Source organism: Bufo bufo, chromosome 1 (genome assembly GCF_905171765.1).
Source record: "Bufo bufo chromosome 1, aBufBuf1.1, whole genome shotgun sequence".
NCBI lineage: Eukaryota > Metazoa > Chordata > Amphibia > Anura > Bufonidae > Bufo > Bufo bufo.
The window spans coordinates 55,827,351-55,843,124 of NC_053389.1; the positions used below are offsets into that span (position 1 = coordinate 55,827,351).

Sequence of the window (15,774 nt, forward strand, 5' to 3'; positions counted from 1 at the left end):
TTTGTCATTGCATGTATGGTAATCAAAAATTTTGTATAGCCACTGAGTTATTCAATAAAATCGGTCTGTGCAGCGCCACCTGCTGTTTGACTCTTTTTCTTATTTCTCTGTCCACCTCACTGAGGTGGACACACATGCTCAGTTCCTTCCTTCAACTGCCTCCTGGGCTGTGATAAGGAGTAAGCTACAGCAGAATGGACATGCCCCTGAGCTACAGCAGAATGGACACGCCCCTGAGCTACAGCAGAATGGACACGCCTCCTAAGCTGCCAGCTTGATATAAATCTAGCAGGGCAATTGGAACAATGAATGTGAAGATCTCTGGATCCATTTGAGGTCCAGTGCTGGTTCTAGCTTTGTTAGAAAGAGGTTGTCATGTACGATATGATATTTATTTTTGACATTAATCATGCGATAACCCTTTGAAGAAAACTACGCCAGTGTGGTAGGCCATTGTAGAGTCGGCTAGTTTTAGTCCAAAACAATGTAAGAAACTGATAAACTGTAACAGAAAAGGTTCACTTCAAGTTCTTTTTGGTTCTATGTGTAACTGGTGTGTAGGGTGTACTTATTTTTTAAACTTTTTTATTTTCCTGTTGGTGTACATTTTGGAAAAAAAATATTACAATGTAATGTCTTCTACGGCTAGCAATGCTGAATGTAATAATTCCTTTAACTTAGCGACCCGTTGCTTCATTCTGGAGAAAAACTACTTTTAATCTATATGCAAATGAGCAGGGACAATAAATCCTGAGCCGGTTTTCGGCATTGACCACACTTATACATGTAAATGAGAACAGCTCTAAGTGTCTGTTTTCCAAGCTAAACAAGGTGGATTTATCTGGCCTCTCATCACAAGAGAGACCTTCCATCCCATTTAATAATGTACGGTAGTCAACTGCCTGTGAACTCTCTCCAGCTCTTCTAGATCCTTTCTACATTATGAAACCTAAAGCTGAATTCCATAATCGTAGTTTGGCCTTACCAGGGATTTATAAAGGGATCATGTTACATTGGGATCACAGGTGTTTATCTTTCTTTTTATATAACCTTTGATCCTGCTTGCTTTTGCAGCTGCTGCCTGACATTGAGTACTGTTGTTTAGCTTACTTGTAACTAGAATACCCAAGTCCTTCTGTTGTTCTTAGTTTTATTCCATTTAATATGTACACCATAACATGATTACTGTGGCCTAGGAGCTTCACTTTACATTTGTCAGCAGTGAAATTAATCCGCCACGTTCTTGCCCATGCTGCCCAGACTTCTCTGTTAACATGTTATATTGTTACATCAGAAGTCTGGGTCAGTCACTGCTCCACTGCTTCTACTAGGAACATTTTTATTTGAACAACTACTTCTCCAATTTTGCCATCAATACCACTCCCTACTTCTCCATGCTCTGTGTGCTGCTGCATGGCTGCTACTAATTCCCGATTATCTTCTGCTTTAACACCGAGCTGCTGACCTCATTTCTTTGCCAGATCAATTAGGTTACTTTTGCTAAATTCCTTGCTCTGGGGTGCTGTTTCACATTGTCTGCCTGTGTACTGACCTGTGTCTGTTTTAATGTTGTAACCCTCCGCTGTCAGTCCTGACCTTGGACTTGTTTCTCGGATTTGTACGAACTCTGCCAGCCCTGACCTTGGCCTGTTTATGACTACGTGTTTTGCCTGTTACTTCAGTGCCTTGCATCTGTGTCTCAGACTCCTCTGGGTCAGCTGTCAACCGGGACTACTCTAGGTAGATAGACAGATAATGCAAATAGAAAAATGAGTGTAGCACCTCCAAACAATATTAAAAAAGTGGTTCAGTTGCACGTTACCATGGCTACAATGTAAAAGCAAACAAGTAGCAGCACACTGCCATGCACAATTACACATGCAAACACTAGAAACATGAATAAATGTAAATTCCAACACTGCTATACTTACTATATGAAAATTAGAAGCTCTTTGCACGCATTTTTTTAATCAAAATTGTGTTGGGCCCATCTACCAGCAACAAGATCACTTCTAACAGATGGGACCTACACTATCAGACGGGACCTACACTATCAGACGGGACCTACACTATCCGATGGGACCTACACTATCCGATGGGACCTACACTATCCGATGGGACCTACACTATCCGATGGGACCTACACTATCAGAAGGGACAACACTATCAGAAGGGACAACACTATCACTCTCCTGAGCTTTCGGCCTACAAAATTAGAGGGCAATGTAGAATCCAGCTATATCACTGATTGAAAGCCCTGGGCCCTTCTAATGTACAATACAACGTTGCGCCAGCACCTCCAAACAATATTAAAAAAGTTCAGGTTCACGCAACCAGGAGAGGCAAGTCTGATAATGTATGTCCCATCTGTTAGACGCCATCTTGTCACTGGTAGATAGGTCCAACACAAGCCTGAAAAAAAAATGTGCGCAAAGAGCTTCTAGCAGTGATGAAATGTACATTTATTCATGTTTCTAGTTTTTGCACATGGCAGTGTGCTGCTACTTGTAGTCCTTGTTTGCTTTTAGATAGATAGATATATAGATAATAGATATGATATGACAGATACATAGATAGGAAATCGATAGACAGTAGATTCATTAGATAGATATGAAATAGATAGATCGATAGATAGACAGTAGATAGATAATAGATATGATACAGATAGATAGATATGAGATAGATAAATAGATAGATATTAGATAGATACAATCTAAATATATAGATGAGTAGATATGAGATGGATGATAGAGGATAGATAAATAATCAGAGATGAAAGATGGATAGATAGAAAAAAAAGATAGATCTGTGATTATCATATAATAGTCTTTTTCTTCTCTACATTCCCACTTCTAGATAAGTACAGGCAGTTATCTGTAGATAGATAGATAGATAGATAGATAGATAGATAGATATAGACAGTACATAGATCGATAGAGAGTAGATAGATATAGATAGAAAGATATAATCTAGATATATACTGTAGATCAGTAGAAATGAGATAGATAGATAATAGATAGATAATAGATAATAGATAGATAATAGATAGATAGATAGATAGATAGATAGATAGATAATAGATAGATAGATAGATAATAGATAATAGATAGATAGATAGATAATAAAAATATTCCACGGCACTCCAGAGAAGTAAAATAAATGTGACTTTTAAGGCCTCACGCACATAGCCGCAGTTTTGGTGGCTCAGATGCGGACCCATTCACTTCAATGGGCCCGCAAAAGATGCAGACAGCACTCCGTGTGCTGTCCGCATCCGTGGCTCCGTTCCGTGGACCGCCAAAAAAATATAACATGTCCTATTCTTGTCCTCGCTTTGCGGACAAGAATAGGCAGTTATATTAAAGGCTGTCCGTGCCGTTCCACAAATTGCGGAACGCGCATGGACGCCATCCGTGCTTTGCGGATCCGCGATTTGTGGACCGCAAAACACTCCACGGTCGTGTGCATGTAGCCTAATTCACCAACGCAACGTTTCAGTCCGCACACTGGAACCTTCCTCACTGCCTGCGGACTGAAACGTTGCATTGGTGAATTAAAAGTCACATTTATTTTACTTCTCTGGAGTGCCGTGGAATATTTTTTTATTTTCTGCGTTTTTTGGAGATTGGATCGCTTCAACATCCGCTGGCCCCCTTTTGCTCTTTGGACGTGCGGTGCCGTTCATACTATATAACATTTTAGATAGATCGATGGATCGATCTGTGACTGTTATATAATAGTCTTTTTTATCTTCTCTACGTTCCCACTTCTAGATAAGTACAGGCGGTTATCTTCGCCAGATCTGTAATGAAGTCATCTGTTTGTGTCACATAAGACGCTATTCAGATGCTGCTAATGTTTTTAAAACCCTGTTAATCTCCAGTAGAAATGATGTTAGGTTATCCAGGCAGATAATCAAGGCGTTTAATCAGCTTTACTCATTCTCACATCATAATAAAAAGCCTGGCCGGCGTGGTGGAGCAGACATCACCCCCGGCTCATCTTACTCATATGATCTGTACCTCTCGCCTCTTCCTTTCATATCATCGCTTGCGTTCATCAGGCAGAAGGCTCCGACCCCTGCTTGTCTACAGAAGCCCCTGCATGTAAGTAACTTGTCACTGCTCTTAATCTGTACATTGTATGTTTTTGATCACATGTGGTTCCCTCTACAATGTCGCCTGTTAGAACGTGATGTCTCAGCAGTCCTGCGTTTTCTATGGCTTATGTTTACTAGTGAGATTTTGGATTTTTCTCGTACTGTCGTACACATCGGCTACAGCTCAGCAATTTCTTTTGCTCGTTTATCTATGTAAAGTCTAATCAATGAGTCAAAGATCTTTTAGATCTATTAGGTTTTTTTTATTATTGCATTTTACTAATTTTGGGCTAAAAATAATTTTCTCAATTGGTCTTTAAGGTTTTTCTTTTACAGCTTTGAGTTTCTGTGCATTCGCTGACTAGCAGGCTCCCTGCTTCACACCGAATCCGTCAGGGAGCACACGTATGGGAGTGATAGCTGTCGGACGGACTACTTTTTAGCTGACAGCTATCTAATGTGCATAGCCGACTATGGGTAGGTTCACATTTTCTTTTACTGGATCCAGAACAGCCTGCCGGAGTTCACCGGATCCGCCCTAGCCGAATACTGACGTTCACCAACAGATTCCATCAACTATAATGGGATCTGGCGGGGATCCAGACACTTTCTGGCATAAGCATGCCATGTTGTTTGTCCAGCCAAAAGCCGGCATTTCTCAAGTGGCCGGATCCCCGCCAGATCCCGTCATAGTCAATGGGGTCCGGTGGTGAATAGCGGTATCCGGCTAGGCTGATCTGTGACCCTACCCTTGAAGGGAGTCAGTCTGTCAGCATTTTTGACTATGTTAAGTTGCTAATAGCACTAGTTAGGAACTGAGGAGAGCAATCAGACTGTGGAGCTTTTCTTATCAGGAGTAGTGTGAATATTAAAGGGCTTATCCAATTTCTCCAACAGCCCCCTATGTGCCAGGCCCCCCACATGGAATATACTTACCCCGCTCCCGGCGCCGCTCCTTGTCCCCAGTGCACAGAGTGAAGCCTCCTTGGCTCTTGCATGAGCAGAATCCGGCAAAATAAAACTTCATATTCACACTACTCCACAAAAATCTTTGCTCTGCTCTCCCCAGCTCTTACGTAGTGCTGTCCGCAGTTTAGCATGGTCAAAATTTCCATTTAGGCCTAGAATGAGGTCCGACACCTGCGACCCCTGCTGATCAGCTGTTTGAGAAGGCAGCAGCATTCCAGTAGCGTTGCGGTCTTTTCCCCGTTTCCCGCAGCCCAGTGACGTCACGACTAGTATCACTGGCCTGGGTGTGGCTAAGCCCCGTTAACTTCAATGGAGCTTAGCAGTGCCAATGCCAGTGATACTAGTCGTGACGTCACTGGGCCTGCGGGAAACAGTGAGACGTCGCAACGCTACTGGAGCGCCGCTACCTTCTCAAACAGCTGATTGGTGGGGGTCCCGAGTGTTGGATCCCTGCCGATAAGATGCTGATCCAGAGGATAGATCATCAGAAAGAAAAAACTGCTGAACCACTTTTATTAACATTCCCCATATGTCCACTTTATGTTGCAACATTTTGTAAATTTCATTTTATTTTTTTTAGGCTGTTGGAAGGCTTAGAATTTTGGAAGCAATTTTTGACATTTTCAAGAAAATTTTCAAAACCGTGTTTTAAAGGACCAATTCAGTTCTGAAGTGACTTTAAGGTTCTTACATCATAGAAGCCACCCAAAAATTACAGCATTTTAGAAACTATACCTCTCAATTTATTTAAAACTGATTTTACAATCTTTGTTAAAGATGTTCTCCGGGCTTTTAATATTGATGATCTATCCTCAGGATAGGTCATCAATATCAGATCGGCGGGGGTCTGACACCTGGCACCCCCACTGATCAGCTGTATGAGGATATGGCGCGTGCAGTGTGCATGTGCCGTCTCCCTTCTGTGTTCCTGCTCACCACTGCCATCTATGGCAAAGAAGCAGCGAGCAGGAAGAGAGAAGGGCACTCCATCTCCTCAAACAGCTGATTGTCGGGGTGCCAAGTGTCAGACCCCTGCTGATCTGATATTGATGACCTACCCTCAGGATAGGTTGTCAATATTAAAAGCCCTTTAGGTGTTCCACAGAAGCAAAATGGAGGTGAAATTTAAAACTGTCATTTTTTTGTGCAGATTTTCCATTTGAATCAATTTTCCTGTAACACAGCAAAACAAACCTCTGTATCTATTACCCTGATTCTGCAGTTTACATGAACACCCCATATGTGGTCGTAAATCTCTTCATGGGCACACCACAGGGCTCAGAAGTAAAGGAGTGCAATATTGGTTTTGGATTTTTAGATTTAGCTAGAATGGTTTTCAGGTGTCATGTCACATTTGAAGAGACCCTGAGATATCCCTAGAAAGGAAACCCCAAGAAGTGACCCCATTTTGGAAACTACACCCTTCAAGGAATTGATCGAGAGGTGCAGTGAGTGCTTTGACCCAACAAGCGTTTCATAGAATTTAGAAACACTTGACTGTGAAAATGAAAAATTACGGTACATTTTATTTCCAATAAAATGTTACTTTAGCCCCAAATTTTTCATTTGCACAAGGCATAACAGGAGAAAATGCACCCCACAATTTGTTATGCATTTTTTTTCCTGAATACGGCAACACCCTATATGTCATCGTAAACTGCTGTTTGGGGACATAGCAGCGTTTAGAAGGGAAGGAGCAGCATCAGGATTTTCTAACTTGGAATTTGCTAAACTTGTTTTTAGGGGCCATAACTTTTGTTTTTTTGTTGTTGACTGAGCTGTGTGATGGCTTGATTGTTGCAGGACAAGCTGCAGTTATTTTTTTTGTACCATTTTTGGAGTACAAATAACTTTTTGATCGTTTTTATACCATTTTTTTGAGGAGGTGAGGTGGGCCAAAAAATTGCAATTCTGTCAATGTTTTTTATTTTGCGGTATATATGATAATTTTATCCTGTTGGTTGATACAGTTATGACGGTACTAAATTTATATTGTTTTTTTATGTTTTACTACTTTTTCAGCATAAAATCACTTTTGTATTAAAAATAAATTATATTTTGAATCACTATATACTAACATCCATAACATTTTTTATTTTTTACCAATGTAGCTGTGGGAGGGCTTGTTTTTTGCGGGACGGGCTTTAGTTTTTATTGGTATCATTTTGGGATACACCTTTACACCATTTGTTTTGGAAGGGAGGTTGACAAAAATTGCAATTCTGTTAGTTTTTTTTTATTTTTTATGGGGACCCTCATGTGCAATATATGATATGATAATTTTATTCTGTGGGTTGATACAGTTATGGTGATACCAAATATAGAGAAACAAATTGGCGATACCAATTTTATGTACTTTTTTTATTACTATATATTTTGCATCACCATATACTAACACCCATAACATTTTTAGTTTTTCACTAATGTAACTGTGTGAGGGCTTGTTTTTTGCAGGAAGGGCTGTAGTTTTTTTTGTCTCATTTTGCGGTACATATGAATTTTTGATCACTTTTTATTACATTTCTTTGGGAGGTGAGGTGACAAAAACAGCAATTCAGTCATTGTTTTGATTTTTTTTTTTAGGGAGGATTAGAACACAATCCTTTTATAGATACCAATTATGTGTAGTTTATTTTATTTTTCATTTGTATTCTATTATAAATGAGTGGGTATAGGAAAAGGAAATTTATTTAATTTTTATTTACATTTTTATTTATTTATTTTTTACTTTTTTCATTTTTACACTTTTTTTATGACCCACTTGGATCTTGAAGATAAAGTCGGGCAGATTGCTGTGCCCTGTACTGTCAGTTTTACATTGACAATAAGCCTGATCAAACCCTTAGGGTGTGTCACACTTAAGGTACATGGCAAGTCTGGATGCCTTTTTTTAGGGGTCCGGTTTCGATCGTAACCAGTGCAGCGGCCCGATGGGAGAGAGAAGGAGACCCCTCTCTTTGTTAAACCCATGGATGCCATGGGTAGTTACTGACCACTGCATCTAAGGAGCTAAATGGCCGTGATCGATATATTGGCCTTGAGCTGTATATTACAGCTGATACTCAATGCTGATGGCGGTTGCTCCATTCCTGAGCCGCTGCCATCACAGCTGCATCGAGGGGGGAGGTGGCGCACAGAGGGCAAAAGGGGCATCTGGGCCACATTTAGTAGCACAGGGCACATCAGGGGCACAGTGGGCATTGGGGTCACATGCCCACTGATTTCAGGCTGTAGACATAACTATAAAAATATTGCGAAAAAAAAAATGTTTTCAAAAGTTTTCAGTATTACAACACAAGAAAAACTATTTACTAACTGATATACGCCAGTTTTGTAATTTATATCTGTTCCAGATTGCGGTGCAAAGGTTATTTGTCCCGCAATCTGCAACTTTTTTCCACTCACACCAGGTCTAAAAAAGGGGGCATGGCGAGGAAGCGGGTGGGCCACCAGGCCTTTCTCATTTATCATTTTTTTATGCCTGTTTTATTAGGCGTAGAAAATGTTCTAAATCTACGTCAGCCAGGAATTTCACTGCTTCAACTTTATATATAATCTATCAATATAAAGGAGTGGTTTCTTTTGTGGCGTGATATCAGGGTAGATGGTAATGTTCAAACCAACATTGTTGTGATGTCATTTCCTACAGACAGTAGAGTATTGGGAACTTGGACTATCTTAAAAGCATTGTCCCACCAAGGCATTCATCATCTGTCCCATGAATGTCAATTGCTGGGGGCACTATTGCCGGGATTGCCACAAATTGCTAGAAGCAAGTCTCCTATTCCTCCTCTCTGCATGACCGGTGTAAGATGGAGTTTGAATGGAGGGATAGTCGAACATGGGCGCTACTACTTCATACAGTGTCTATGTGGCTGACAGACTATGAATGGAGCAGCAGTGGTGTGCACTGCTCCATTCAGATGTTTGGACCTCTCATTCTAGTGATCAGTGGAGGTTCCAGTGATCAGATCGTCAAATGGTATATGAAATGATATAATGATAAGTGCCCTTCATGGGATAACCCCTTTAAAGTGGTGTTCCCGACATAGACAATTTTGGCGTATCCACAGGAAAAGGATTCTGGTCATTTACTGACCAGAATCTGATCTGAAGTGACTAGGACTTTTAATATATGACAAACCATCTATGCCAGGTAGGAGACCTCCAAAGACTTCAAAGGTGTCCGTCCAGACAACCAGTATCCCATTCTGTACTGATGAGGAGCAAGAACCCAGAGACAGTTATCTACAGATGGCTGTTTCTGGAGGATAGCTAATTGACATCCTTTTTCCCCAGGGAGCCTTACCTGTAGGACTCTCTTTGCCAGCTGGATCTCCTCAAAGAGAAACAATACCTCCCAAGAAACCCTCTTCTTAAACCATGGCATGTAACGATCTTTAGGTTGACTGTCCATCAAATCATTGGGAAAATGCTCCCTTTTTGAGTTTCATATGTTTTTATCTGTTTCAGAAAGCACTGAGAACAAGCAATCAAAGATAAACTTCTCAAAAATGTTTCAGGAAAAAACAACCCCTCCCTCCGCACCTATACAGGTAACTTCTCTACCAAATGAAAGCTAAAGAGTTTCTATAGTCCTTGTTTCTGTAAAGCTTTATACAAGGACTGTATTCATTGGAGATTTATGAATAATGGCAAGATAAACTGAACGACAAGAGATAGATGAAAACAAAAATTCTCCTAGCAAATTGATCGGCCATGGCTTGCAAGAAAAGGACCTTCCGTGCAGTGATAAAGACTCGTGAAGAAACGGAAGTGAAGCCAATGGAAAATTAGATCTCATGGATGTATAGCTCCCCTGTCCGGTATGGAGTTAAGCAGGAAGAACAGGTCACTCCTCTCCGTGCTACTGAACCTACTGGCTTTGAGTTTCTCTGTGGCAGCTTTCTTTACAAGTTACTGGTGTGAGGGAACCCACAAAGTGGTGAAACCCCCCTGCCTGTCAGCGGTGAAAAGTAAGAACTGCCAAGTACTAAGTCTGAACAGCACCGCCACTAACAGCGACGTAACTGACATCAATGGGACATTGGACCAGAATCTTGTTCACTATAACTGGGAAACTGGGGATGATAAATATGCCTTCAAGTACTTTCACACCGGCTTTTGGTTATCCTGTGAAAAGCACCAAGGAGGTAAGTAAATCCAGAGCAGTGATGCTAGGTTCATAGGTAGCCTGTTCCGTTAGGTTGTTCCGGTATGAACGCTGGCGGACAGCCAGACAAAAACCACTGCATGCAGCAGTATTTGTCCAGCTGAAACCCGGCATTTATTTTGGAAAGTGGCTGGATCAGAGCCAGATCCGATCTGGAAATCTGGAACAGCTTGCCCAATTTCATAACATAGATGTGAACGTACCCTCAGCAGAATTATATGTGCTGTCCCCAGAAAGTAGGGCCACATTCACATCTCTAGCAAGATGATACGGCTGTCTACTCCGGCACAAATGCTAGCTGTCGGCCAGACCAAAAACCATTGCCTGCAACCCGAAATCCGGCATTTCGCAGATCATAGGCAGATCCCATTATAGTTCATAGAGATCCAGCGGTGATCTGTAGTATCCGGCAATGCCGGATCCAGTGAACTTTGGCAAGCTGCTGAAACAGCCTGCTGGAAACGTTCACTGGAGATGTGCATGTGGCCTTAGTGAGGTGTAGTACATGCTATATTTTAAAGGGGTTGTCCAGCCACCTTATAATACTGCTTACTGCTCGAGTGGTGATGTGTGGACACGGACATGTGACCACAGCAAACACGGGCTGCAACAATGACGTGTCAACATTACTGACCCCATTGCTGAGGCCAGTGATTTGCTGCAGTGGTCACATATCTAGGTCAACACATCATTGCTGGAGCAGGTAGAACAGATACTGACACTGGAGTGTAGTCATTTCCTTTTATTATTTTATACATTCTAATTTTTTTTTTTAAAGAAGTTTAGATGGCTGGACAACCTCTCAAACACAAGTGATTTCCTGCTCTCCAAGAAGTTAGCAAGCTTTAACACAAACCTGCCACGTTGATCATGCTGCCTAAGCTGCAGGCTATATGCTATAGAACAGGAGGAGCTGAGCAGATTGATGCATAGGTTTGTCGGAAAAGATTAAAAAAAACTTGTATTTTATAAATTTTAAGGCTATGTACACCTTTGCGGGGGGCAATTTTTTTTATTTTATTAGTGCATTGTACTCATTTTGAGCTAAAATTCATTTTTTCTATTGGTCTTTATTAAACATTTTGAACCCCTTTCTCTGTGCAGCCTAGAGTTTCCCTAGTAGCAGGCTCAGAATTTTCACTCTGTTCCGTCAGGCAGCTCAACTGATGGCTCCGTCTCTCTGACCTCTGACCTGATAAACACTTATTATAGGTCAATTCTTATCTTACTCATAAGAATGTGGCTTAAGTAAGTGTTTATCACTTTTTAGTAATTTAGAGATAAGGTTTATTAGGCAAAAATTGAAAGTAAAAAGTACGATTCACACAGCTAGAAAAACAGTTAATGGATCAATATTTTTAATAAAGACCAATTGAAAAAAGGATTTTTAGCCCAAAATGAGTAAAATGCAATCATAAAATAATTGCCCCCCCCCCCCCCCCCCGAAAGTGTACATAGCCTTTAAATTTCTGCTCTTTCTAGACTTAGGAGTCTAGTGGGTGGTCAGTTCTATCAGTGATTGACATTGATGCCTGCAGGAACAATCATACAGGAAATCCATCTCCTTACCTACCCCGATTCTCTCAGCAGAGAATGACACTCGGCTGCTACTACCTATGTACAGTACAGACCAAAAGTTTGGACACACCTTCTCATTCAAAGAGTTTTCTTTATTTTCATGACTATGAAAATTGTAGATTCACACTGAAGGCATCAAAACTATGAATTAACACATGTGGAATTATATACATAACAAACAAGTGTGAAACAACTGAAAATATGTCATATTCTAGGTTCTTCAAAGTAGCCACCTTTTGCTTTGATTACTGCTTTGCACACTCTTGGCATTCTCTTGATGAGCTTCAAGAGGTAGTCCCCTGAAATGGTTTTCACTTCACAGGTGTGCCCTGTCAGGTTTAATAAGTGGGATTGCTTGCCTTATAAATGGGGTTGGGACCATCAGTTGCGTTGAGGAGAAGTCAGGTGGATACACAGCTGATAGTCCTACTGAATAGACTGTTAGAATTTGTATTATGGCAAGAAAAAAGCAGCTAAGTAAAAAAAAACGAGTGGCCATCATTACTTTAAGAAATGAAGGTCAGTCAGTCAGCCGAAAAATTGGGAAAACTTTGAAAGTAAGGGCTATTTGACCATGAAGGAGAGTGATGGGGTGCTGCGCCAGATGACCTGGCCTCCACAGTCACCGGACCTGAACCCAATCGAGATGGTTTGGGGTGAGCTGGACCGCAGAGTGAAGGCAAAAGGGCCAACAAGTGCTAAGCATCTCTGGGAACTCCTTCAAGACTGTTGGAAGACCATTTCAGGTGACTACCTCTTGAAGCTCATCAAGAGAATGCCAAGAGTGTGCAAAGCAGTAATCAAAGCAAAAGGTGGCTACTTTGAAGAACCTAGAATATGACATATTTTCAGTTGTTTCACACTTGTTTGTTATGTATATAATTCCACATGTGTTAATTCATAGTTTTGATGCCTTCATAGTCATGAAAATAAAGAAAACTCTTTGAATGAGAAGGTGTGTCCAAACTTTTGGTCTGTACTGTATATGCATACATAGCTTGTCATAGCTTGTGAGGAGGGTGAGGGAAAGTGAGGAGAGGTGAGGCAAATGTGAGGAGGGTGAGGGAAAGTGAGGAGAGGTGAGGCAAATGATCCCCTCTACAATCACAAACTAAGCACCTTATCTAATCGCTCCTATTAACAAACGACACATTGTTGTTTGTGCCATATTGACCCATAGGAGAGAAGACCTGTCCCCATGATGTGCTGTTCCAGCCTCATCATAAATTAGGCGTATTCTCTGCCATTCCATGTGCCTACTTTGAAATCTATGCCAGCCAGTTCCAGTTGTCATTTGTGCCAATTTCCTGGTGTAAATTATGTTAAATTTGCCAGGGCTGATGTCCTTGCCGCTGCCACTCCCTCAGTGTCAAAGGCAGTGAGAATACGGCGTTTGTGAGAATTTTTTGTCACACAGGGGTTAAAAAAGTTGTAAAATGGGAACTTGCAATTTCTTTTTTTTACACCAAACACTGGAGTAAGCAGTCTTAATAAATTACCCCCAATATATTAAAATGAAATAGTAATCACCATAGGTCATACACCACTAATAAATCACAGACCTGCCTTTTATAATCAAAACTATTAAAATGGTTTTCCGGGATTTTGATACTGATGACCTATCCTCTGATTGGTGAGGGTCAAGTGAACGGAGCTTAGCCTAGCCCAGGCCAGTGATACTAGTCGTGAAGTCACTGGAAGACCGCGGCGCTCCTGGAGTGCTGCTGCCTTCTCAAACAGCTGATCGCCTGGGATCCTGGGTGTCGGACCCCCACCGATCAGATGCTGATCCAGAGGATCCAGAGGATAGATCATCAGTTAAAAAGAACTGCAGAACCTCTTTAAACACAAGATTCCCTCGAAGCAGGGTTTTCTACATACAGTACACTCCTTAAGATTGAAATTGCAACATCAAGAAGGAATTATGGAAACCACACGATTGACAGGATTTTAATAATTTGCAAATGATGAAAAGGAAAACAAAATATTCACAACATCTTGATTTATTCAGTATCAAGTATGAGCGTCACACGCAGAAATACACGCACTTACACTGACTGGCATTAGATTATTAATGTCAACCAAAAAAAGAGACCCCAAAAAATATAGCTGGTCATACCGTACCAAACAAAGCAATATCACCAAACAAAAGGTACTAGACCCAAGATACCATGATAAAACTACCATCTTTTTTTAAACTTCATATTACAAATATATAATAGAGCTATAGATAAAGAGAGTGAGACAGCTTTCAAAGCACACACAAAAATCACAAAATCTGATCACTCAATCAATAGTAGTAAAGGCAAGTGCCCTACATAGCAAAAGTAGCAGCACAGCTCACCTACCTCTCCCAAGGCATGTTTCACCAATGGGGGTATTAATGGTTGTCTGAGGAATGTTCTACTACACCGAAAGCACTCGAGCACGCAAATCATCAAGATCCGTTGCCGGCAGCTTTCATTGCAATTGTCTACCAATGACCTCCCAGATGTGCTCAATGGAAGACAAGTCCGGAGACGCTGCAGGCTATGGTAGCATGTTTAGGCCATGCAGGCTACTTACAGTAGCATGAGTAACATGCAGCCTGGCGTTGTCCTGTTGAAAAACGGCTCTTGGGACACTTTGGAGAAATGACCGCACCACTGGTTCCACGACCAAATCAGTGTAACGCCAACCTTTTAGTGTACCTGAAATGAAGACTAAAGGGGTCCAGGTACTGTAATCTTGGGAGTAGGACCAGTGTGATATTCCTTTGTAAAGGCCTCTTCATGGTGTTGCCCACATGGTCTCCAGACCAATCTCCAGCTATCACTGTGTCCGAGATAAAAGCATGACATCACTGAAGAGGACAGATCTCCATTCCAGCCTCCATTGCCTTTGAGAATGAAACATCTGTAGCTGGACGTCTGGCTCATGGCCCAATGTCAAGCAGACAACTTCTGATTGTTTGTGTAGATACTGTTTGCCACCTTACGTTTGGGATATGACGTCCAATTTCACCATAGAATTGATCACTACGGGCGATTCTTCTTATCAAACAATCAGTGCAGTGGTTCTCCTCTGTGAACTTCTTGGTGTCATTCCAGCTTATCATTGTTCTCCCAACCACTAGGACATGCAATATTGAACAGTGCTAACATCTTGCCTCGTGATCAAGGTCTCTCAGATCAAGGATTCTGTTCCTCTCAGTTTGCAACAAGTGGCAATAGCCATCACATCGACAAATAGGAGTCATTGCACAATCATCTTACATGGCTTGATCCGATTGCTGTCAGTCAGGCTTTTATGACACAGATTGGAGCTAGGTGCTTGAAAATTTGAGCATCTGCAGATCTTACCCTGCTACTTCCTTGATTTGCATAACCTTATGGCTTGTCCTTCTTGGTGTTGCAACTTCAATGTTGAGGAGTGTATGATAATTAGAATTAGCCAACCAGCACAAAACTGCTAAATATATTTATTGCCGGCAGTAATGTTGGCCTCTTATGGGTGTTACCATACTGAACTCTATCCAATGCTCTGTTAAAGCATATATGATAGGCTGTACATTATGTTCAAAGCACATGTACAATGTGAAAAGCCATGTGACTAAACTGCTCAATTTAGCTAGATCAATATATACTATCAATAATGAAACTTTTATCAAACCTTCCAGTTCTACGCTAACCACCATCCAGAACATAAACACATTGGGGCAGGTTTACTAATCCTATAACTGGTAGTCTAAAGAAGAGCAAAATTTCTCACAGCCACTCAAGCTGCATAATGAATTTAGACTTTTTACATAATTTTATACTATCTATAGGTTTTGTGCCAAATTTTTGGCTTAATGTTGGTGTAAAAATGTTGCATCTTAGGCCACACCACTTGGCCTGCAGTTTAAAGGGGTTCTCTGTGCTACACATAATGATGGCCTATCCTCAGGATATGTCATCAATATGAAATTTATGGG

At 41.2% G+C, this 15,774-nt stretch overlaps 1 protein-coding gene across 2 annotated transcripts in view; it reads left to right on the forward strand.

The window, feature by feature from the left end:
• Positions 1–15,774, forward strand: part of LOC120995324 (germ cell-specific gene 1-like protein) — a 52,675-nt gene that overhangs the window by 24,605 nt on the left and 12,296 nt on the right. The window contains exons 1-2 of one of the 2 annotated variants that reach the window (XM_040424459.1): positions 4,532–4,576; positions 9,542–10,221. In XM_040424459.1, the coding sequence (XP_040280393.1) occupies positions 9,897–10,221 (325 nt within the window). In that variant the 5' untranslated portion in view covers positions 4,532–4,576; positions 9,542–9,896. Of the gene's footprint in view, positions 1–4,531; positions 4,577–9,541; positions 10,222–15,774 lie in introns of those variants that run through there. The other variant, XM_040424450.1, reaches the window with a different exon arrangement.